General features: G+C 40.0%; 1 protein-coding gene across 7 annotated transcripts in view; it reads left to right on the top strand.

Annotated features, from left to right (window-relative positions):
* Positions 1 to 23,629, top strand: part of CC2D2A (coiled-coil and C2 domain containing 2A) — a 226,121-nt gene extending 202,492 nt beyond the window's left edge. For all 7 annotated transcript variants that reach the window (XM_039343481.1, XM_039343479.1, XM_039343478.1 and 4 more), the window contains 3 exons: positions 1,637 to 1,695; positions 3,540 to 3,717; positions 22,857 to 23,629. In XM_039343481.1, coding sequence (XP_039199415.1) covers positions 1,637 to 1,695; positions 3,540 to 3,717; positions 22,857 to 23,045 — 426 coding nt within the window. In that variant the 3' untranslated portion in view covers positions 23,046 to 23,629. The remainder of the gene's footprint in view (positions 1 to 1,636; positions 1,696 to 3,539; positions 3,718 to 22,856) is intronic.
* The last annotated feature ends 747 nt before the right edge of the window (positions 23,630 to 24,376 follow it).

The raw sequence follows: 24,376 nt of genomic DNA, 5'->3' as shown, positions 1-24,376 counted from the left end.
AAACTGGATGTACTTTACCCCATATCCTTAGTAGTGTGAGTTCTACTGTCACCAGATTGATGACTTTTACGATGGGGACCTATCTACTTCAGCCTCAACCTCTTGCAAGTTTGTTTCAACTTAAGATACTTAGTAGACAGATACACTTTATCCCCTACATGGAACACCCCCAGTAAAGCTCGCCTCTTATCTCTGCTTGTTTTTTCTGACTCTCGGCTGCCTTAGTTAACACTTTCTTTGCATCGCTCCAAACCCGTTGGAACGAGTCTACCCATTCAGTTAAGGTGCCCGAGGAGGAAGGCTCCTGAGGACACTCTGGCATTGGCACGAATTCCACCCCTCTGGCTAGCTTAAACCAGTGCTGCTGTGTACTGCATTGTTATTTGCTATCTCCGAAAATGGCAGGAGTCATGCTCAGTTAGTTTGCTGGTAGTTGACATAGCAACTGCTCCATTATTGCATTAGCTCGTTCTGCAGAGCCATTCATACTTGGATTAAAAGCTGAGCTAAGTCCTGGAAGCACCCAATCATCTTTACGAACTTCCTCCAAAACTTAGCAGTAAATTGGACCCCTTGGTCTGAAATAATGTGCTTAGGTGCTCTATGTAGCCATGCAGTAGATATGCTGCAAAAATATCTTTGCTAGCTTCTGGGCTGAGGGGAGTCCAGCACATGTGATGAAGTGGGCTTGCTTGGAAAATAGGTTTATCATAGTCCAAATCACGTTTTGCTCCACTCTCTGGTAGCTCCACTATAATGTCCATAGCTATCTCCTCCCAGGATCTAGTTGAATCAGCCACCTGCTGCAACAGTCCTGGACTCTTCCTTAGTACTTTCTTACTGGCTGCACAAACTGCACAATTCTTCACATAGTTCTCAATGTCTTTCTTCACCTTTGGCCACCAAAACTGGTGATTAGCAAGATGCAATGTTTTAGGAATCCAAAGTGGCCTGTTTGCTTGGCATTGTCACTGCGTTGCAAGACTTGCAATTGCAAACTGTCTGGGACATACAGTTTGTTCCCTTTCCACTCCAGCCTATCCTTCATGGTCAATTCTGTTTGATGAGCCACAACCCATGCATCAGTTTGTAGCCCTTGCTTTAATTGTTGGGCAAATGTGTCAGGGGGAAGTGAGTTCTGCTTTTTCTCTTGCCGCCTGGTTATAGCTTGTGCCGCTTGTTGTCTGTTGGGAATGATGGAGCTGGAAAAAAATTATTTGTGCCTCAGGTGAAAGAGAAACTAAACATATAATCCTGAAAACAAGTGCGATCCAAAGGGTTTCTAAGATTTGCTCTGTTGGGCCTGTTTATTTCCACTGTTCTGTTTGTGTATGTTTCCATAAATTTCCAGAGTTTGCATCCGAAGGAAATGAGGCCCTATTGTGCCAGAATATTTTGATATTAAAATACCTGAAACAATGAGCAGCATCACTTATTATATAAAACAATGAAGCAACAAATGTACTAATTGTATAAGTAGTATTCATTTAGTAAAAATGATTTTAATGTAATTTTTCTTATGACATATTAATCACTTCAGGTCTTGAAAGAATAAAAGTACAAATTAATTTAAAGTGCTATAATATTGAAGTGAATTTCATAAAAGCTAAATTATTTCTCTTTCTGATTTCATTAGCCTGAAGAACTCTTCTACCAAAATGCAGACAAGACTGTCGCACTACATTTACAGAACAGGTAATTTTGCATCATCCATAATATTCAGTGGCTGAAAATTAAGGTTGCCAATGTTTTAAATTACCAACAGATGGTAATACTGCTGTGCAAGAACCTGCAATCTATTCTTTCACTTCGGTTGAAGGGACTGTGAGAAAAGGCAAAATAGCTATGGTTGAGTTTTGATTGTTGAAAGATCCCTTCCAATTGAAAATCACTGCCAAATGCAGATTGTTTATGATGTCACTGGGACAAAAAATATAAAGGTAGTAAACCAGGAAGAATTGAGATGTGTGATCAAGAATAAAATGGTTGACCTGTGATAACTACCAATATATTTTATGTGAAAAGGGTTCAGGAACTGATAAAGGACAATTGGCAGATTAAAGGGAAATTGCTGTCAAGCTTGGCTTTTCAAAGGAATGTGACATTACTGATATTCTTCAATATCAGAAGATTTGTGCAAAATGGGTCCCTTATATGGCAGGGAAGAAAGTTCAAGAACTGAAATTTACAGCAGTTGTCACATTACAAGAATGAAAGTGAGGAATTTCTTTATAGCATCCTGACAGTTTATGGAATATGAACTCATCATTATGACCCAGAAATTAGTATTGGTCCATGCAATATCATCACAAAGAGAAGGAGAAAATGTAACACTCAGGCTTCAGCAGGAAAACTCATAGCTACAATTCCTTGGGACAGAGATATTTATTTACATAGATTACATAGATTTTCTTAAACTTGGCAGCACTGTCAGCTCAGCAATACTGTCAGGTCTGACATCTTCAGCTTCTTTGCTTCACTGGCATACTGCCACAATTTGCAAGGAGGGAGAAGGGAAGGAATTTGGGGAAGTAATGCTTGGGTATGGGAAAGGGAAAACAAATGGAAGGGGGGAGACAAGCTGATGAGAACCAGAGGTGTTAAACCAGAATAAGCCAGCTGTCAAGGACAGCTGGCCTGGGAACAGAATGTGAAACTACATAGAGAGGTGTCAAGCATTAAAGCGGTTCCCAAAACATCAAAAGGAATACTATTGGACACTGGTGAATTGGCCAAGGAGGGAGGACCAGGGAAAGGGAAAATGTGTAACCTTTGTCCTGGAATATTCAGATCTAGCTTTACTTTCGCTGCAACTGCTTAATTTTAATAAAAGGACCTATCACTTCAATCAAATGGAGTCAAGGGTTTTTCTTTCCTAAACATCTAAATCAGGACAAGTCTGACAATACATTGCAACACTTAAAACAATGTCTCAAGTTAATTTCAAACAATTAAACAGGGTTTGTAAGTGCAAGGAGATTTTGCTGAAACATTACGTTTCATATATCGCAAGCTACCAAAGATACAATTGTGTGGTTGGATTTCATTGTATTATTCTATCTGCCATGCAGATTTGATGTCATGCCATCTTCACTTTTCCCAAAACTGAAGGAATACCTTTATCATGTTGACACAATTGAAAAGATGGAAAGAACTTCAGAAGACAGATATTGAGTCCTGTTCTCATCTAGTTCCCTAGCTGATGAGATAGCAACACCAACGCTGGTGCTGCTCTCTCATTTTCCATTATGAAAATTGACATCAAATGTTATTACTAAAATATGGGGTTTATGTTTCAATTCAAAAATGGTAGGAATCTAAACGGTAGCCTTTTCCATATCTTTTTGTAAACCAAACATATTTTATATAGAGAAGCCAGAAATTACATTTCTAATGTAGTTTATTTAGCTATTTGTTTACCAAGGCAAATACGTCATTCTTGCTAGCTCATTCTTGATGTTCTGCATCAAAAAGTTGCAGAATATCCTCAGAATTTCAAATGCAGATTTAACAATGTTTTAAAAAAATTATAAATGCAGGCTTGAGAAGATATTAAAAGAAAAAATCATGGAATGGCGGCCAAACCACTTGACACGTTGGAACAGATACTGTACCTATGCCCTCCGGCAGTTCTTGCCTCTGTTGGAGAAACATCAGGGCAAAGAGGTAGAAGATGATCATCAGTCAGAATTACAAAAACAACTTGGAGACTACAAGGTATGATAAAAGCATTTTAAATATTTGATAGCTGTGATGCTATCAAATGAAACTATAGAGCAGTGTTTTTCAAATTGAGCAACCTTAAGATGTGCAGGCTTCAAAGTGTGCTGGCTGGGGGATTTTGGGAGATGAAGTCCATGCATCTTGAAGTTGCCAAGTTTGAAAAATATTGCTCACCAATGGGGAGATATTCCCCATTTAAAAGGATTTGGTTTCTGTCTTAGACTTAGGAGCAGCTGAGCTTTCATTTAGCTTCTATTGGAAGGAAAGTATTGTTTTGGAGGGTTCTGTTTAGAAAGATCCTCTGCTTTAACTGGTAAAAGGGAAGAGCCAAGTCATCTTTGATTTAGCATACTCTGTTCTAAATCAATCCCTTGGCTTATCTAGAGCTCTTTAAGGGAACACTACCCCACTATATTTAACATTTTCTGGGCCTGATTATAACCTTATTTTGCACTATTACTCATATTACTCATGTGCATAAGAAATGGGGTGCCCAATTTAATTTTTTTTCAAAATGGCAAAGGCAAATCTTTAAAGAATTTGGACAGTAGTCTGAGGAGGCGCGGGAGGGAGGGAAGTATCTATTTCACACATGAAATGTGGCAAAGAGGAGGGAAGTGGAGTTTAAATTGTTAATACCTGACAGTTCTGGATTATTATTTTTTTACTATATTTTGATAGTGGCATCTGCAAATGCAAAACAAGAGATATTGCAAGCACTGTTGCTGAATCCTGATTTATTCACTTATGTTTATCTTTAACTAGATAACTTATCTTTAACTAGATAATTTAACTAGAATTGCTGGCAGGATATCCAACAGAAAGGAGTAAAAAAAATGACACTGATCCCCAACCATGAGATCAAAGACATCCTTTTTACTTTATTACAATACATAGAAAAAGGGTGTAGCTTCATTTGCAAGTTTGTGACCACTATCTTGACTTTTTCACTCCCTCTTCAATTGCTGGAAATAATAAAAATAGAAATAATAGAAATAGAAATAGAAAGGAATGGAAGGGTGAGGGGAGGAGAGAAGAGAGAACAGAATCTTTTATTGGCCAAATGTGATTGGACACACGTGGAATTTGCCTCTAGTGCATAAGATTTCAGTGTACATACAAACAACAAAGTAATATAATCAAACTAATAAGAGAAGGTAGTAGCTATACTACATGGGTAAATAAATAGGTGTTCAGCAAAGTGATGGCATGAGGGAAAAAACTATATCTAATTGTTTTGGCACGCAATGCCCTATAGTGGCATCCTGGGGGGAGTTGAAAACATTTATGTCCAGGATGTGAGAGGTCTGTAGATATTTTCTCAGCCCTCTTTCTGATCCTTGCAGTATACAGGTCCTCAATGGAAGACAGGTTGGTTGCAATTGCTTTTTTCTGCAGTCCTAATTATCTGTAAGGACCCACCTCACTTTACATCTTAAGAAGACAGAACTCTTGGAAGGGGCGTTGTCTTACCTGAACGCCTTTTCTCAGCAGGATGATGTAGAATCCACCGGATGGGTTATTAGCAGCCTTCTTGCTTAGTAGACTAGGTCAGAACTTTGGCCACGCCCCTCCTTTGGGAGTGACTCCAGTTTTGACGAGGCGAAGCAGCTCTGACGAATCTCAACTTAATAGCTCCAATCGTGATACACCTGCCTAGACTAGTTATATGGGGGTGTGTGGATTCTACATCATCCTGCTGAGAAAAGGCGTTCAGGTAAGACAACGCCCCTTCTCCAGCAGGATGTCTGTAGAATCCACCAGATGGGGCATACCAAAGCCCTCATGTCCCCTCGGGAGGGAAGAGTCTAGGCCCTAGAATCATGTGAAGAAATAACCTGTTGAAGTACACGTCTGCCAAACGCGGCGTCAGCCGCCGCAAAGGCATCCACACGGTAATGTCTGACAAAGGCCGAAGGAGAAGACCACATTGCGGCTCTGCAAATCTCCTCCATCGAAGCTTGCGTGGACCACACGGCCGACGCAGCAGCACTGCTTGTTGACTGAGCCATGATATGTGAAGGAACAGGGAGAGACAAGGAAGAATAGGCCTGAGATATACAGGGCCCTGTGTACGTCTAGCTTGTGCCACTCACGTTCCAACCTGTGCCTGGGATTAGGACAGAAGTTTGGTAGAATAAGTTCCTGAGATCTGTGAAAAATAGTGTTTACCTTTGGAATGAAAGTGGGATCCAGCCTAAGGACCACTCTGTCATCGAAGAAAGTGCATAACTCCTCTCTGACCGAGAGAGCTGCTAATTCTGATATTCTTCTGGCTGAAGTAATAGCCACCAGAAAGGCTACCTTCAAAGACAAAAAATGTAAAGAACACGAACTGAGAGGTTCAAATGGGGCTGAAGTCAGGGCCTTCAACACCTTGGTCAGGTCCCAAGAAGGATAGCAATGCACAACGGGAGGTCTGGTATTGACCACCCCCTTCAAGAAAGCGCTGACTGCCGGATGTTGCGACAAAGGGCTAGAATTGTCGCAGGAAAGGATAGAAGAAAGGGCCGCTAGTTGCCTGTGGGGATAGTACTGTGCGATAGACCCTTATTCAAACCCTCCAATAGGTAATCTAGAATGTTTGGAATGGTGACCGAGAGTGGATCTAATGTATGCACAAGACACCACTTGCAGAAACCCTTCCATGTGGCGTCATAGATCCTGTTTGTTGAAGGACATCTAGAAGCCTGTATCAAAGAGATCACCTCAGATGAATAAGACTGCCTGGCTAAACTTTCCCGCTCAAATGCCAAGCGGCTAGTTGGAGCCACTGCAGATCTGGATGAAGGAGGTTGCCCTGGCTGAGGACCACTCGGTCTAGAGGAATCCTCCACGGGGGAGATACCGAAAGATCCACCAGGTCGGCAAACCACGGACGCCGTGGCCAATGTGGAGCAATCAAGATTAGCTCTGCTCCTTCCAGGATCAACTTGCGTATGGTCGCCGGAATCAGAGGAAGAGGCGGGAAGGCGTACAACAGTTGTGCCGGCCACCGGCAGCGAAGGGCATCTGTGCCTTCTGCTCCGTGTGTCTGAAATCTGGAGAAGAACCTGGGAGTCTGTGTATTTGTCGGGGTGGCAAACAGGTCCAGGTGGGGTCGACCGAACCTCAACGTGATCTCCTGAAACAGAGCTGGATCCATCTGCCACTCCGCATGGTCCAACTTGACTCTGCTTAGGGAGTCTGCCTGGCGGTTTGCCTCCCCCAATATGTGTTCTGCCCTTATGGAGGCCAGGTTTGATTCCGCCCAGATTCCCAGGGCCGATGCCTCTCGCATCAGGTCCCAGGACCTGGTCCCTCCTTCTTTGTTGACATGTGCTTTGGCCGCCACATTGTCTGTCCTGACGAGGACATGTTTCCCCTTGACTAGGGAAGAGAATTGAAGGAGCGCCAGGTGAATTGCCCGAAGTTCGAGCCAGTTGATGTTTTGGGCAAGATCTAAGCGGGACCACTGTCCCTGGGTCAGGTGGGTGCCCAGGTGAGCTCCCCAACCAAACAGACTCGCGTCTGTTGTGAGGATGACCCGGTTCGGTTCCCTGAATATGACTCCCTTGCTCATCGCAGATGTTGTCCACCAAAGAAGGGACCACAATGTGTGGTGCGGAACTGTGACCTTCCTGTTGGAAGCACTGAGATTTCGCCTTTGGTAAGGAAGAAGGAACCACTGTAAAAGCCTGGAGTGGAGTCTGGCCCACGGAACAATGCCCATGCAAGAGATCATCTTTCTGAGGAGCTTTGACAGCTGTGCCAAAGACACTCTCTTGTCCTTGCGGACCAGATGAACCAGTTTCCTGATGCTGGTCCGACGCTCCTGAGAGAGATAAACTCTGCAATGGGACGAGTCTATTATTGCTCCCAGGTGTTGTAGTTGGAGTGATGTGGCTCTTCTTGAAGTTCACGGAGAACCCGTGATTCTGCAGGGTGAGTATCGTGATCTGAACATCCCGTTTTGCTGTCTGAAAAGAGCTGGACTGGACTAGGATATCGTCCAGGTAACATTGCACGCGCACCGGCCTCAGCCTGAGATGAGCCGCTATGACTGCTAAAACCTTCGTGAAGACTCTTGGGGCTGAGGACAGGCCGAATGGTAGGGCCCTGTACTGGTAATGTCGGTGCGCATAGCAAAACCTGAGGAACTTGCGATACTGAGGGTGGATGGGAATATGTAGATAAGCCTCTATGAGGTCTATCAAAGAGAGAAAGTCTCCCTTCCTGATGCTGGCCAATATGGATTTTAGGGACTGCATCTTGAACCTTCTGTAGGTCAAAAAATAATTTAATCCCTTTAAATCTAGTATTGCCCTCCATTCCCCTGAGGACTTGGGGACCAGAAACAGAATGGAGTAAAACCCCATTCCCTCCTGCTCCTTTGGTACTGGTTCTATAGCCTGAATTTCGACCAGATGAGATATGGCCGAAGTCATCAGGTCTGTTTTGACCCTGTTTCGGGAGAGAGGGCATCTTAAGAAGCGGTTCGGTGGGGTAGAGTAAAATTCTAGGGTGAGACCGTACTTGATAGTCTCTACTACCCAAGTGTCTGAGGCGGTACTTTCCCAGACGTCGCTGAACTTTTGTAGTCTGCCCCCAATGGGAGAGCCCTCCCTGGCGTCACTTAGACCGCCTGTAAGCGCGGCCTCCTGCTCCCCTGAATGGATGCTTAGCCTGAAACTGGCCTCTGGCTCCAGTGTTTTGGCGATCCTGGAAACGATCCTGTCTGGGATAGAAGGATCGCGAGCCTCTCGACCAGTCCCAGGATTGCCCTGATCTAAAGGGCTGCCTCCACTCCCAAGAACCGCTGGGACGAAAGGCTTGTTTATGGAAGTCCTGAGATGACCTCCTGCCTAGTTTCTTGGAGGGATGTCATAGGACCTTGCGTTTGTCCTTGCCCTCACTAACATGTGAATCCAGGATGGAGCCAAACAGATGTGTCCCTGTGTATCTAGATGAAGACAGACGCCACTTGGCTTTCAAGTCTGTCCTCCAATGCTTTAACCATAGGAGCCTGCGTGAGGCAACTGTGGCAGCTATTGATCTTGCAGAGTATTTAGTGGAGTGCAATGTGGCGTCTGCTACGTATTGTGAAGCAGCCAACATCTTAGCCAAAGTTTGATGAATTCTAACCTGATCTGGTGGGACGCTGGTCTGTAATTCACATAGCCACATGGTACAGGCCCTGGCGAAGAAGGAGGAAGAGGTTGCTGCTTTGGCCGCCCATGCCGAAGCCTGGTGAGCCCGACGGAGAGAGTGCTCAAATTTCTTATCCTCGGCTTTCAGAGCCTCTGCCATGTCCCCTGGGATGGCGGATGTAGAGAATAGTGAAATCAGAGGACTATCCACAGTAGGAACCTCTAACAGAAAAGAAAATGATGGAGAGACATTGAACAGTTTCTTTTCTACGCTGTTAGGCGCAGGTGGAGCAGCCAAAGATACCCATTGTTCCTCCACAGAGGTCTTCCGTACATCTGTGGAGGAACAATGGGTATCTTTGGCTGCTCCACCTGCGCCTAACAGCGTAGAAAAGAAACTGTTCAATGTCTCTGTCACCTTCTTTGCTAATAGGGGGTTGGACTCCTTACTCGTGGAAGGTCTCTCCTCCTGTACAGAAGTGAGATTAACAATGGAAATTGCCTTGATTAGTAGGGATTTAAGAAGAGAAGGGTTAAAGAGCCCTGCAGTGTGAGTCTGCTCAGGAACAGTCTCCTCATCATCCGACAAGGGAATATCAGTTACGTCAAGGTCAACCGACTCAGCCTCACCTAACTGAGAGGAGGTTTCTGAAACCTCTGTGGCGGAAACCGTAGCCCTCCCCTTATGGGAGGAAGGTTGAAATGACAGTTGACCTTTGGAAGACATAAACTGGTTGAATGCATTCTGCATAAAGGCCTGAAACTGAGCAGACCAAATATCTTCCTGAGACCTGGCAGTATGGTCCACTGTGACTGGACCATGATCTGATGATGCAGATGATGAGGAGCGAGGAGAACCAATCTGCTCAGTTTCCCCCCAAGGAGACCAGGTCCTGAGAACCTCCTGATGAGGAATAAATGCAGACTCGGGTCTGGGTGACTCCAATGGGGCGGGGGAAACCGTGTCAGCCTCATTGGCCCTAAGCCTTTGTGCTCTGGAAAATTGTTTTTCTAATGCCAAATGTCTCCTCAAGGCTTCTCGCTCAGCTGTTTTTGAGGGCTCCTTCTGTGTTAAATGTTTTGTTTTGGCCTTTTTCTTCCCCCCCGACTCTGATTCTGTGGATCTGCGTTTTTGTTGTTGTTGGGGGGGGCATAGAGGAGCCCTGCGAAGCTGAAGGCGAGGCACTGTCTGCCATTGCGCACAGATATACCGAGTAGGAAATACCTGTAGGACGGGGGGGAACCCAAGTACGTAGATCAATTGACAGAGATGGAAAGAATTAATCCTCGCTCTGTACAACTGCAATGGCCGGACAGTCAAGTGATTTGCTAAAACCCCTTGCTAAGCCTGTGACAATGCCACACTAACAGAACAGTTGGAATAAAGTTTTCTCTTCTCGCTCCTTCACCAGGTATCAATTGAGTAGAGTATCAGTACTCGGATATTGTCAATAATATATATCAGTTCAATAATTTTTAATTTTAATTTTTTTGGGGGGGAACTTCTCCACTTAGGATCTGAGGTTGTCTTGCTGTTCCCCCCCCCCCCACACACACAATATGGGGCTGAAAACAGGCTCCCGAATAAATGTAAGCCCCCTCAGAGGGCTAATTAACCTTTAACAAATACTAGGAAGAAACTCAAAGTGTGCACTAAATATGGTGAAGGCCTAAGGACACACTCAAGATGGCGTCCTGGAGAAGGTAAAACACACACCCTCAAAATGGCCGCCCCCAGTGGAGAACATGCGGCGCAGGCAAGATGGCGGCTGCCCTCTCTATTAGTGAGCAATGTAGGATCCGTAATAAGAAAAACCCCAGGCTAAAGGAAATAAATACAAGAATACTAAAGAAATGCAAATAACTCCTAGTAAGCAGGGAGAGCCCTGAACAACTTGCATTTCCTTAGGTCCGGAAAAGGAATCCGCCGGCTCCTCAATGAATCTCAGCCGTCCCAGGGCTTTATATTTTCTTTGCGTCTTACTAGTGCTGCTGATATGAGGAACGAACAAAACAGTCTGAATCGGGCGCCCTGAAGAAGCAGGTGAAGAGCCGAAGCTCTGAGCTTGAAACAGAGTTGATCCCACACTCCCAAAGCAAGCTGCTGAAAATGGAGCTCTCTGCCTTTAAATGGAGCCGATCCAACGCTCCAAAGCAAGCCGACTGATCGGCCAGAAAGCCTGGCACGCAGCCAGCTGGCTGCCTACAGCTTCCAAGAATTTAGATCTAACAATTTGATTACTCAATTTGAAAGAAGCCAATTAAGGAAAAATTTAGCCTAATTGATTGAAACTGTTAAGGAAACCTAATCTTATCTGGAGCAAATTTAAATGTGTGCTACCAAGCTGAAGACTAAGTCAAAACTGGGGTCACTCCCAAAGGAGGGGCGTGGCCAAAGTTCTGACCTAGTCTACTAAGCAAGAAGGCTGTTAATAACCCATCCGGTGGATTCTACAGACATCCTGCTGGAGAATATCTCTTCCAACAGGCATCTTTATTAAGAGAAAATGATTGCAGGCATTCTAGACAGGATCTGAGGAATTCTCTCCCATCCTTCAATGTTTTAAGTGTTTCCAAGCAGTCCCCCACCCCACAGTTCTTCCGGGAGACGATTCCCCCTTTTTTCCCTTACTGCTGGCAAAAGGGAGACTTCAGAGAGCAAGTAGATGAAAGGTGATGGCCATATTGTTATGGTCAGTTCTCTTGGTGAGAATCAACATCCAGTCCTTTTGAAGTTTAATGAAAAAAGTGAGAGCCATAAAACCCCCCTGCTCATCCCCCTTCCCCTTCGTAGTATGACAGAATCCAGAGAGAGCAGAAATGTTTTTTTTCCATAGTAGATAACTAGGAATGAAATATAATTGGATTCTGACATTAACCATTGAAGTCTGTAACTGCTCTGTTTGGTTGTTGTACCAAACCAGTTATAGAAGTACAAACTCAATAATTCCTCTATAGAACGGTCTCAACTCCTGGGATAGTCTGAACTTTCTGATGCAGGAAGAACGTTCTTTGTTGTGCCTTTTTAATGGGGTTCTGATGTTGGATGTTCATTTCAAATCCTGGAATATAGAACCAAGATATTTGAAGGTCTCTATTGTTGATGTTGTATTGTCTAATATAGACAGAGGTGATAGAATAGCGTTTTCTCTCTATAGTTTTAGGATGTTCAACTCCAGATTGTTCCGGCTGCACCACACAGCCAGATATTCAACCTCCCGTCTACATATGCAGAGTCATCACCGTCTCAAAAGAGACTATTGACTGTTGCATAATTTGCAAAGTTCAGTACTTTGTAACAGAGGGATTCTTAAAGATGCAGTTATTCATATAGAGAAAAAAATAATGGAGGAAGCACACAGCCCTGGGGATCACCTAAGCTAATATAATGGGAATTCAATGTGATTTTACCTAGATTACCTGCTGTTTTCCATCTGTCAAAAAATTTATAATCCACCGACAAGTTGGACAGGCAGAGCTAGCTAAGTCAGCTTATAATGAAAACTTTCTGGAATTAACGTATTGAATGGCAAGTCTATAAAAAGGACCCTTGCGTAGGATTCAAGATATAGTGCAGTGCCATGTTAACAGCATCAATATCAACTGTAGAAAGTCTAATTTATATGAGCTTCTGCTCATATAAGATTTGATCTTTAATAGATTGTTACGAGTGGGATCCTGAGGGCAAAAGCCTACCTTGCAATGTTTGTTGTTTCCCAAACCATTTTATTGAATTTTATTTACATTATTTTATAAAGGAAGATAAAAATCGGTTCCACAGGATCTCTGAAAACTGAACAGAACAAGACCAAATTCAGTGCAGAAGAAACTGGTGAAAAAACATACAGAAAAATGACTTCCGGTGGTTCCAGCGATGACGAATGGCGGCGTTTTACAAAGCCGCCCGTTCCTGGTGCGTGTAAAAGCCGCGGGACTTTGACAATCAGCTGTCCCGCGGCTTGAATCTCCTCCCTGGGAAAAAGGGAGGAGGAGAGCTCTCAGGTAGAGGTAAGAGCTCCCCTGGATCCCTGTTATTTTGGGGATCGGAGGGTAGAGCTCCCTCGGAGCCTGAGCAACTCCGCGTTCCAGGGAGACTTCATTCCGAAGCTTTTGGGATGAAGCAAGTTGCCGCTTCCACATCTGCTTTTTTTTTCCAGCTGCTTGTGAGTATTTGAAAGCAGACGGAGCAGACCAGGAGAGACTGTGCTCAAGTTTGATGGTGCCTTTAACTTCAGCAAGTTTCCTCTTCCTTTTCTTTTGTTCACTTTCCCTTTAGAAGAAAGGGAAAGTGAAAAGTAAAATGGCGATCGTCTTTCTTGCCTGATTTGCATTACAGAGTAAAACCTGGATACAGATTAACTCTTTAAATACAGAAGTAAGAATTTGGGTTTTATTCTTTCCTCTTTTTTTCCTATTTTTCTCTCTCTTTTTTTTTTAAGAATACTTAAAAGAACTGTGCCCTTTTTTTTTTCAATAAGAATCTTTCTTCTTGGAACTTAAGAAAATGGCTTCAAAACGTCTTCCTCCCGCCCCTAAGGTTCCTATTTCTTCTCCAATGCCTCAGCCTGCATCTCAGAAACCAAAATCACCTCCACCTTCTCCTCCTCCTCCTGCAATTTCTCTTAATGATTTACAAGATGCTTTAAAACAGCATGCCTTGGATATTAAGGAGGAGGTAAAAGATCTTATAATTGCAGAGAGGGCTAATACAGAAGAATTATTGGAGAAAAAGAATAAACAAGTAAGAGACCATATCCTTCTGGCCTTTCAGGGCTTAGCCCTGCACATAGAAAGGATTGATGACCAGATGGAAAAGATTACTGAAAATGCATCAAGGATGGAATTTAGAATGCAGGAGGTAGAGAACAAGATAGAAATTACACAGGATGAACAAATCATTTCACAATATAGGGAGATGGAACACGCATTGCGTATCAGAGGCCTGAGGGATAACCCTCAGGAAGACTTAAAGATGCTTATTGTGAAAGATATTGCTCCTAATATTGGCTGGCGGCCTGAAATAATTGAGAATGAGATAGAAAATTTTTTTAGAGTTAATTCACGGGTTGCTAGACAGAGAAATCTACCAAGAGATGTGGTTATTTATTTTTCTAGAAGATCTATCCGTAATGAAATTATACAGGCCTTTTACAAACAAAAGTTTCAAATTGCTGATCAAGACGTGATAATTTTAAAAGAGATACCTCCAAAAATTTTAAGAGCCAGAAAAGATTTTACTTTCTTGTCTGATGAGTTGAAACATCGTCAAATTCAGTTCAGATGGGAGATTCCAAGAGGAATAATAGTAAATTATGAAGGGATACGTCACAGATTAACTACTGTTTCCAAAGCAAGAGATTTTTATCAGTCTATCTTAAAAGCAAGATTGTCACCACCTCCACAAATAAGGATGACGGAAGAGTCTCTTATGGCAGGAGCCTCATCAATGATGGTTATGGAACAAGCTGCACCGAATTCTGACATAAAAGAGCAAAGGATGACACGAGCTGCCCATAAACGTAAAGAAAAAGAGCAGTTGCAGAAGAGTGGTGAAAGTTTGGTTGTTACAGAGCCTGTGGGAGGGGCAAGACCAAAAAGATCTTCGACAGCAGATCTGCAGGCCATGCTCCAGAGGCTCCAGGCCGGTGGAGATGGTCAGGTTCCTGACCTGGAATGTTAATGGCTTAAACGTGCCCCAGAAACGAAGAAAGATTTTCCATTATTTGAAACAACATAATAATGATTTGATATGTTTGCAGGAGACTCATATAACTTTAAAGGATTCTAAATTCTTGATGAATTCCCGTCTGGACACACATTTTACTGCTCCAGCCCCTGGGAAAAAAGGGGGAGTGGTAATTTATGTGAAGAAAATTTTTTCAGCTAAACTAATTGAGGCTGATTCTGAAGGAAGATATCTTTTTGTGGAATTATTATTACAAGGCCGAAAGGTTCTTATTGTTGGACTATATGCTCCCAATCAACAACAGAAACAATTTTATAAGTTGCTGCATGGCAAGATATCTCAGTTGGATTATAAATCGGTAATTTTTTTTTTTTTTATTGAAATTTTTCAAAAATTTTACAAATAAACATCCCCCCCCCTCCCAAACCACCCCACCCTCCCCCCCCGACTTCCCAGAACTGAATATAGGATTATTTAACAAATTTTAAAAAATAACGTTTACAATTTATAAGATAATTAATAAAAATAATAAAGGTCATAATAATAATAATATATAATAATATATATAATAATAATATGCATAACATAAGCCTTAAAATGAATAATATATACTAAGAAAGAGAGAAAAAAAAAGGGGGAAAGAAAAGAGAGAGAGAAAGAAAAAAGAAAAAAGGTAGACGAAAAAATAGAACATATATATATAAAAAAAAATATATAAGTAATAATACGTAAAGAAAAAAGGAAGAAAGAAAGAAGGAAAAAAAACAATCATTACAAGTTATAAAAAAGCTAAATGATATTTTTCCATATCCAAATTGTATTGTATGAAATTTATCCATTTTTCCCATACTGCAAAAAATTTCTCTTGAGATTGCTCCTTTAAAAAAGCCGAAATCTTTGCCATTTCCGCCAGATACGAAACTTTGTGAAACCACTCTTGCAAAGTAGGCAAGGATTCCTTCTTCCAATATTGCCCTATTAACAGCCTAGCGGCTGTAATCAAATTTAACATCAATATAACCTCCTTAGCATCACAATCAGTAACAATACCTATAAAAATAATTGCGGAGTAAATTTTACCCTCCGTTTAAAAATTCTTTGGATATTCCACCATATCTTAATCCAAAAAGCTTTTATATGCTTACACGTCCACCAAGTATGATAATAAGTAGCATCCAAATGTCCACATCTCCAGCATTTCGGCTGCAGATTAGGGTACATAATGGACATTTTCTTTGGATCAAGGTGCCATCTATAAAACATCTTATAAAAATTCTCTCTTAAATTTTGCGCTTGTGTGAATTTAACATTTCTTATCCAAATAAGTTCCCAAGTATCCATTGAAATCGTTTCACCAATATTCTGTGCCCATTTAATCATACAATCTTTAACTAATTCAGGTTCTGAGTCCAATTCCACTAAAACCCCATAAACTCTCTTAATATGGGTTGGCCTTTGATCTCTTACTTGTTTTAAAAGAGCTTCATCTTCTCTAAGCCAGCCCATTTTACAATCCATCTTCCATCTGTCCACTATTTGTCTGTATTGGAACCATGAATAAGTTAAATTTTCATGCGTTAATTCTTCCAAAGATTTTAACTGCCAATCTTGGCCATCCCATCTAAGTAACTGTGCATAAGAGACCATATCCATATTAACCCCTTTCCTTATACCTTCTATGGCATGCCGAGGTATAGCCCATAATGGTATTTTGAAGTCACTTTTATAATACTTTCTCCACACTCTAAGCAAAGAGATTCTTATAATATGAGACTTAAAAACCCAATCCACTTTTTTATTAAATATTAAATAGGCATGCCATCCAAAAAGTAAGTCCCAACCTTCCAAATGAAGTATTTCTATATTTGTTAAATTCACCCAGTCGCTGATCAATGTTAATACTACAGCATCATAATACAATTTCATATTTGGTACCTTGAGTCCACCTCTCTCACGAAAATCTTGCATTATTTTAAGTTTCACCCTTGGTTTTTTCCCTGCCCAAACAAATTTATTAATACCTTTTTGCCATTCATCTAAATTACGTTCATTCTTTAAAATAGGTAACATTTGAAACAAAAAAATAAACTTTGGCAGGACATTCATTTTGATAACTGCAATTCTACCCATAAGGGATAACTGTAGATTGTTCCAGTTTTTTAAATCCTTCTGTACCTCCATCCACAGCTTTTCATAATTATTTTTATACAGTTTTGCATTAGAAGCAGATAATGTGACCCCCAAATATTTTACCTTATCAACAATTTCAAAATCTGTTAAGTTAACTAAAACCTGTTTATCACCATTAGTCATATTTTTAGCTAATATTTTAGTCTTATTATTATTAATTTTAAAACCAGAAACACGTCCATATTGTTGAATCAATTGTAATAATTTTACCACCGAACAGGTAGGTTGAGACAAAGTAACAACCAAGTCATCTGCAAAGGCTCTTAATTTATATTCTTTTTTATTAATTTTTATTCCTTTTATTTCTTGAGACTCCCGAATTTTAATCAACAAAATTTCCAATGTTAAAACAATAACGGAGATAACAGGCATCCCTGTCTTGTTCCTTTTTCTATTACAAAAGCCTCTGACAAACCCCCATTTACAATAAGTTGAGCAGTCTGTTTTTGATATATATTAGATAATACTTGTAATATATTTTGTCCAAAATTCATCTCCTTAATTAAACATAACATAAACTGCCAATTCACTTGGTCAAAGGCTTTTTCAGCATCCAAAAATATCAGGCCTGCAGAGACTTGGTTATTCTTTTCTAGATACTCTAATAAGTTAATAATTTGTCTAACATTATTTTTCATATACCTTCCAGTTATAAAACCCGATTGATCCTTATGTATAAACTGCTGCAAGATCCCCATAAACCTATTAGCTAAAATTTTTGCAAAGATTTTATAATCCACGTTTAAAAGAGATATAGGTCTGTAATTTTTAGGCAATGTAAGATCTTGATTATCTTTTGGAATCAATGATATAAATGCATTACGCCAAGATGGAGGGATCTCTAAACCCTGTAATAAGTTATTAAACAATTCACACAATGGTTGAGTCATCTCTTCTACTAAAGTTTTGTAATAGATAGATGTCAACCCATCCGTACCCGGCGCTTTGCCCAATTTCAATTGTTTAATAGCTGTAACAATTTCTTCTTTAGTAATTAAGCCATTAATCTCTTTTTCCTGATCTTCTGTTAATTTAGGAAAGTTAACTTTACCTAAATAATTATTTATATCTGTAGTTTGAATATTGGCACTCTTGTATAATTTTTGATAGTATTCTAAAAAGGATTTCTTAATCAATTCTTTCTGATAAACCAATTTACCATTATAATTTATTTTATCTATATTCCTCTGTTTCTTTCTTCATTTCTTCCTTGCTTTCAGATTTATTCTGTTCCAAAAGTTGCTTCATTTCCTCCCTAAACTGTGACACAGCACTTACCATTATTTCTTTAATGTCTTGTGCTGATGTGCCAGATGGGGGAGGTGAGGGTGGAGTAGTTTTAGATTGCTGCACTGAGGGTATTATTTTAAGTTGTTGTTGCACAGTAGAGGTAGCAGGAGAAGAAGTTAACTTAGGAGCTGTAGCAGCTGGTTGTCGTTTTGAAGCCATTTCAATTTATCTTTCTTTCTTCATAAAAATACCAATAAAAAGTAAATAGTCCAAAAGTTAAAAATAAGGTAAAATAGGATAAAATGGAATCAATTTAAAAGCTCCCAAAAGATAAAGAAAAACTTAAAAAGGAAAGCAGTATTAAACAACAGTTCAGCCAGTCCGTCTTTCAAAAGAAAAAAAAAAAACTTTCAAAACGCCATTTTACTTTCACTCTCACTTTTCCGCCCGGAAAAAAAAAGAGAAAGCTCAAAAAATAAGAAAAAATCAACACATGCTAAATGAACTAAATAAACTAAAAAAAGATAAAATATAACTAAACTATAAATAAAATCCTTTGAACAGTTCTGTCCGGTTTAAGATTACTCATGGTTACTTTAAATACGGAGATGTTAGCGGCGTTTCGCTTTGTTTCCAAAGAAACAAAGACAGCTGAGAGGCGGAGAAGGCAATGAACTCCGAGGGAGCACTCTTTCTACCCCCCTAAAATAAAAATCCAGGGAGGGTTAAGAGGTTCTACCTCTATTCATGCGATCTCTACCCCTTCCCTTCGCCCGGGAAGGGGATTGCGAGCCGCGGGCCAGCTGATGAACGCTGTGCTCCGCGGATCTGACACCGTCTCAGGAGGACGGCTACAAAGTAGCCGCCATCTCCACCGCTTTAACCACCGGAAGTCCATAAATCGGTAATTTTGATGGGTGACTGGAATGGGGTTTTAGACCCAACTATAGACAAAAGAAGTTCCTCTAAAACTTTTATTCAAACTAAACTACCTATGACTTTCTTTGATTTGAAGGAAGAACTGGAGCTTATTGATATTTGGCGAGAAAGGAATACAAGTGATAGAGACTTTACCTTTTATTCTGATAGACACCAGTCATTTTCAAGGATTGATTTTTTTTTTGATTACTAGTGACTTCCTCCCTAGAGTGAGGAAGGTGAAAATTTTTCCTAGAACATTGTCAGATCATAGTCCCGTGTGGATGGAGTTATATTCGGAAGACGGGAATAGAAGATCCTGGAGATTGAATGAGAACTTATTTAATCGGGAGGAGTTCATACAAAAGTGTAAAGAACATTTAAAGGACTTTTTTACTATAAATATGAATAAGGGAACATCGATGTCTATGGTGTGGGACGCTAGTAAAGCATATATGAGGGGAATTTTGATTCAATTGAATAAAGTTTTTAGGGAAAAAGGGTCACAAAGACGTAGAGAAATAGAAGAAGAGATCAAATCAAAGAACAAGAGTTGGTTCTTAACCCTACTGATAATAATTTAAAGGTATCTATAAAGATGCTTAAGGAACAATTTAACATGTTGATGGCAGATCAGGTGGCTACCAATCTGTCGTACATGAGACATAATACTTTTTGCAATGCGAATAAGCCTGGGAGGTGGTTGGCTTATCAGTTACGAAAGAAACAGAAAGCTAGAATTATAGAGAAAGTAAAATATAAAGGTACTGAGGTTTTTCAGCAAGATTTGATTAGAAAAAGCTTTTTGGACTTTTACACAAAATTATATTCAAGTGATAATATAAGGGGTTTGGATATAGATAAATATTTACAATCAGTACATTTTCCTAGACTTTCAGAGGAACAACAAAATGGGATGAATAGTTCAATTACTGTGGAGGAAATTGGTTTAGCTATTAAGCAGTTAAAGGTTGGAAAGTCTCCTGGAACAGATGGATTGACTTCTAGGTATTATAAGATCTTATCTGAAGAAATGATAGAGCCATTAAAGGAACTCTTTAATAGTATTTTGTTGGGTATGCAAGTTCCTCCTTCTTGGAAAAGAGCCTTTATATCACTGATTCCGAAGGAAGATCAGGATCTTACAGAGCCTAAGAATTATAGGCCAATTTCATTATTGAATGTTGATTATAAGATCTTTACAAAAATTTTGGCAAATAGATTAATGCAGGTTATGAAAGACTTGATTCATAGTGATCAAGCAGGATTTATAACAGGGAGATATATGAAACATAATGTTAGACAAATTATTAACTTAATTGAGTACTTGGATAAGAATAATCAGATTCCTGTGGCTTTTATCTTTTTGGACGCTGAAAAAGCTTTTGATCAATTGGACTGGCAATTTTTATTTTCTTTGGTAGAGAAAATGAATTTTGGGGACAATTTTTTACATGCACTTAAAGCTATATATCAGCAGCAATCTGCACAAATTGTTGTAAATGGGGGATTGACTGAGAATTTTAATATTCAAAAAGGGACAAGACAAGGATGTCCATTATCCCCATTGTTATTTGTTTTAACATTGGAAATTTTATTGATTCAGATTCGGGAATCGAAGTTAATCAAGGGTGTAAAGATAAGGAAGAATGAGTATAAATTGCGGGCATTTGCAGATGATTTGGTTTTAATTTTGGAACAGCCGAATCAGGCGATTGATGGTTTATTAGAACTTATAACACAGTATGGGAATGTTTCTGGTTTTAAAGTTAATAATTATAAGACTAAGATATTATCTAAGAATATGTCAGTTAAAGAAAGGGAAAGTTTGATTAAAGCCACAGGTTTTCAGATGGTAAAAAAGGTTAAATACTTGGGAGTATATCTAACTGCTTCAAATGGAAAATTGTATAAGAACAACTACGAACCACTATGGGCAAAAGTCCAAAAGGATTTAAGAGATTGGAAAAAATTGCAATTGTCATTGTTGGGGAGAATTTCAGCTGTAAAAATGAATGTTCTACCAAAGTTTCTTTTTTTGTTTCAGATGATACCTATTCTTAAAAAAGAGGCAAATTTGGAGGAATGGCAAAAGGGTATCAATAATTTTATATGGGCCGGGAAGAAACCAAGGGTTAAATTTAAGATATTACAGGATGCTCGAGAAAGAGGGGGACTTAAGGCACCTAATTTGAAATTATATTATGATGCAGCCGCCCTAACTTGGTTAAGTGATTGGCTTAACTTAACAAATATGGATATTCTCTTTTTGGAAGGTTGGGATTTAATATACGGTTGGCATGCATATTTAATTTTTAATAAGAAAGTTGATCGGACTTTTAAATCACATATTTTGAGGAATGCCTTACTTCGTGTTTGGAAGAAGTATTATTATAGATTAAATTATAAAATACCTATCTGGGGGATTCCCAGACATGCAATTGAGGGAACCTCTAAGGGGACAAATTTTGATAAAATTTCATACAAAGAATTGTTAATTTGTTCTGGTTCGAATTGGCATTTGAAATCCCTAGATGTATTAAGGCAGCAAAATATTCTACAGTCATGGTTTCAATATTTACAAATAATGGATAGATGGACTGTAGACAAGAAAGAGGGAATAACACTAGAAGATAGACAATTGGTTATTCAGATTAAAAACCAAGGTCCGGCTCATATAAAAAGAATATATAATGTTTTATTAGAGTTAGATTCGGAAACAGAATTGGTTAAAGATTGTATGATTAAATGGGCTCAGAATATACAGGAGCCGATCTCATTGGATTTATGGGAGATAATTTGGATAAGAAATGTTAAATTTACACAAGCTCAAAATTTGAGAGAAAATTTTTATAAAATGTTTTATAGATGGCATTTAGATCCTAAAAAATTATCTTGTATGTATTCCAACATACAGCCCAAATGTTGGAGATGTGGCAATAATGATGCGACATACTTTCATATTTGGTGGAATTGTAAAAAAGTAAAGGCTTTTTGGATTATGATTTGGTGGAACATTCAAAAGATTTTTAGAAAAAAGATAAAGTTTACTCCTCAACTATTTTTACTTGGTATTTTTGTTGACTTAAATGAAAAAGAAACTACTTTGATGTTGAATTTATTAACTGCAGCAAGGTTACTAGTAGGTTTATATTGGAAGAAAGATTCTTTGCCTACTTTAGAAGAATGGATATTTAAAGTATCTAGTTTTGCAGAAATGGCAAAAATTTCTGCTTATTTAAAGGATCATACACAAGAAAGATATATTACTGTATGGGGAAGGTGGATAGATTATATTCAGAAAAAGTATGGAATTAAAAAGTTTTATTTATTTTATGAATGAATATCAAATATTATAGAGAATTGTTTTATAGGTTATGGAGTTAAAGGTTAATTATGATTTTTTTTTTCTTTCTCTCTTTTTTTCTTTTTTCTTAATTATTATAATTTTCTTTTTTTTTTCTAACCCTGTATTCTGCTCTGGGAAGTGAAGGGAGGGGGGGTGGGGGTGGGAGGGAGGGTAAGGGGGGGTTTCTATTCTAAAACTTTATTATATTTTTATAAATGATTGTATGTTTTAAAAAAATAAAAATTTTCAATGAAAAAAAAAACATACAGAAAAACAAATGCTTTAGCACACAATCTTATTAGTCTTGGGGGAGGGACCCAAAGACATATGCAAAAGCACCTTTTTACTTCTATGACCACAGTTGGCAAATGATTTAAAATAACTCAAAAGCTGTGTTCTGCAGTTTTTCCCTGACTTCTAAGCCTGCAAAATTGATCCAAAGCCTGTTTTTTTAAATTCAACTATTTGCCTTGTAACTTTGTTTTTTCTACTGTAAACCACAGAGAAGGAACTCTTTCAGTTAGTAGTTAAAACATCTACTCTTTGCAAGTCCTTTCCGATGCTATTAAAAGCAGGTATGATGGAATGTGGTGTCATTAGATAATCCTTCTCATTCTTTCCCTTCTTGCAGGTCTCCGGATTTCCCATTCACTTGCCATTTTCAGATGTTGCATCTATAGTTGAGGCTGCATATAGTACTGGAGTTTATAAAACTGAAATTCCAAACACAGAGTTTGCGCTAGCCGTGTATGTTCATGCTTACCCCAAACACATTCTTTCAGTGTGGATTTATGTGGCTTCATTAGTTTGTAATCGTTAGGGCTCTACAGAAAAATATTGACTTCCATCATTTCCACAGATTCCAATAGTCACTGCTGTTCAAGGAATTTTCCACCTGAGCCCACAATAAAGTTTTGTGTACAGAAACATCTTTGTGGTGGCGTCCCAGGAGTTTTGGTGCCAAAGACCAAGGGCTGCTAACACTATCAAGGAGAGTGGCAAGAATGAACAACCAGGCGTTCAAAGCCATTGATCTTGTGTGTGCTTAGTCAACCATGCCTTTCTGTATTTACTGCCACATCAAAGTAGGAACACCCTCGTCCCAGAAGATTTCAGTACTTTTGCCTTCAAATCATAGATGACTCATTAAACACAACACCCAGAGTGTGTGGTGGTTAAAAGGAAAGGTAACTCTTGACCCAATGTCAGCCATGGAAACTTCATGACTAAGGGCAAGATGGTCTCCCCAGCCCAGCTTACCTTATTGGATAGTGGCTATAGGTATAGAGCAGTGGTTCTCAACCTTTTTAATACCGCGACCCCCCACCGGTCGTAAGTTGAGGACTACCCAACCGGTTGTAAGTTGAGGACTACCCAACCGGTTGTAAGTCGAGGACTTTCCCTGCTCGGGAGTGCCGCACATGTGTGGTGCTGCCCCGTGCCGGCTGAGGCATAGCTGGCAAGCGGCAGAGACGGAGCAGGCCGACCACCGGCTGGGCCACCAGCTGGCCCAGCCCAAGGGAGGTAAGGCACCTGCCGGGCCCCACGCGCGCCAGCAACCCTCCCTGAGCCCGCCGGCCTCTCACCTCCCACCCCTGGCCCTCTTTTACTTACATTTTTAGTAGTTGCTCAGCAGGGAGGGGTGGAAGCTTCCAGACAGCTCACCTTCGCTGCAGAAAACTTGCAGCACCGTTTGCAGAATGGGACTTTTGGCGGGGTCAGCAGGGCAGAGACAGCCTGGACAATTCCTATTGGCTTTTGAAAGCCAATAGAATTAGACTCTATTCAAGAGAGTCTATTCTATTGGCTTTCAAAAGCCAATAGAATAAAAGGGAGTAGCACAGCTAAGGAAAAAGGGGGAAAAATGGTGGACTGTGTTGTTTGGTGACCCCCGTGAAATGGTCGTTCGACCCCAAATGGGGTCGCGACCCACAGGTTGAGAACCGCTGGTATAGAGGTCACCTGGAACTTCTAAAGAAAAAGCAGTGCAGAATTCTGAATAATTTAGTTTGGTAAATGTGAAGCAGATTATTACAGAATACAGAATAGAGTGGGAAGGAACTTTGAAGATCTTCTAGTCCACCCCCTGCTCAAGCAGGAGACCCTATACCATTCTGGACAAATAACTGTCCAATCTCTTTTTCAAAACCC

Source organism: Crotalus tigris, unplaced genomic scaffold (genome assembly GCF_016545835.1).
Source record: "Crotalus tigris isolate CLP2741 ecotype Arizona unplaced genomic scaffold, ASM1654583v1 scf7180000017855.1216408, whole genome shotgun sequence".
Classification (NCBI taxonomy): Eukaryota; Metazoa; Chordata; class Lepidosauria; order Squamata; family Viperidae; genus Crotalus; species Crotalus tigris.
This window is presented reverse-complemented; position numbering and strand designations above follow the sequence as displayed.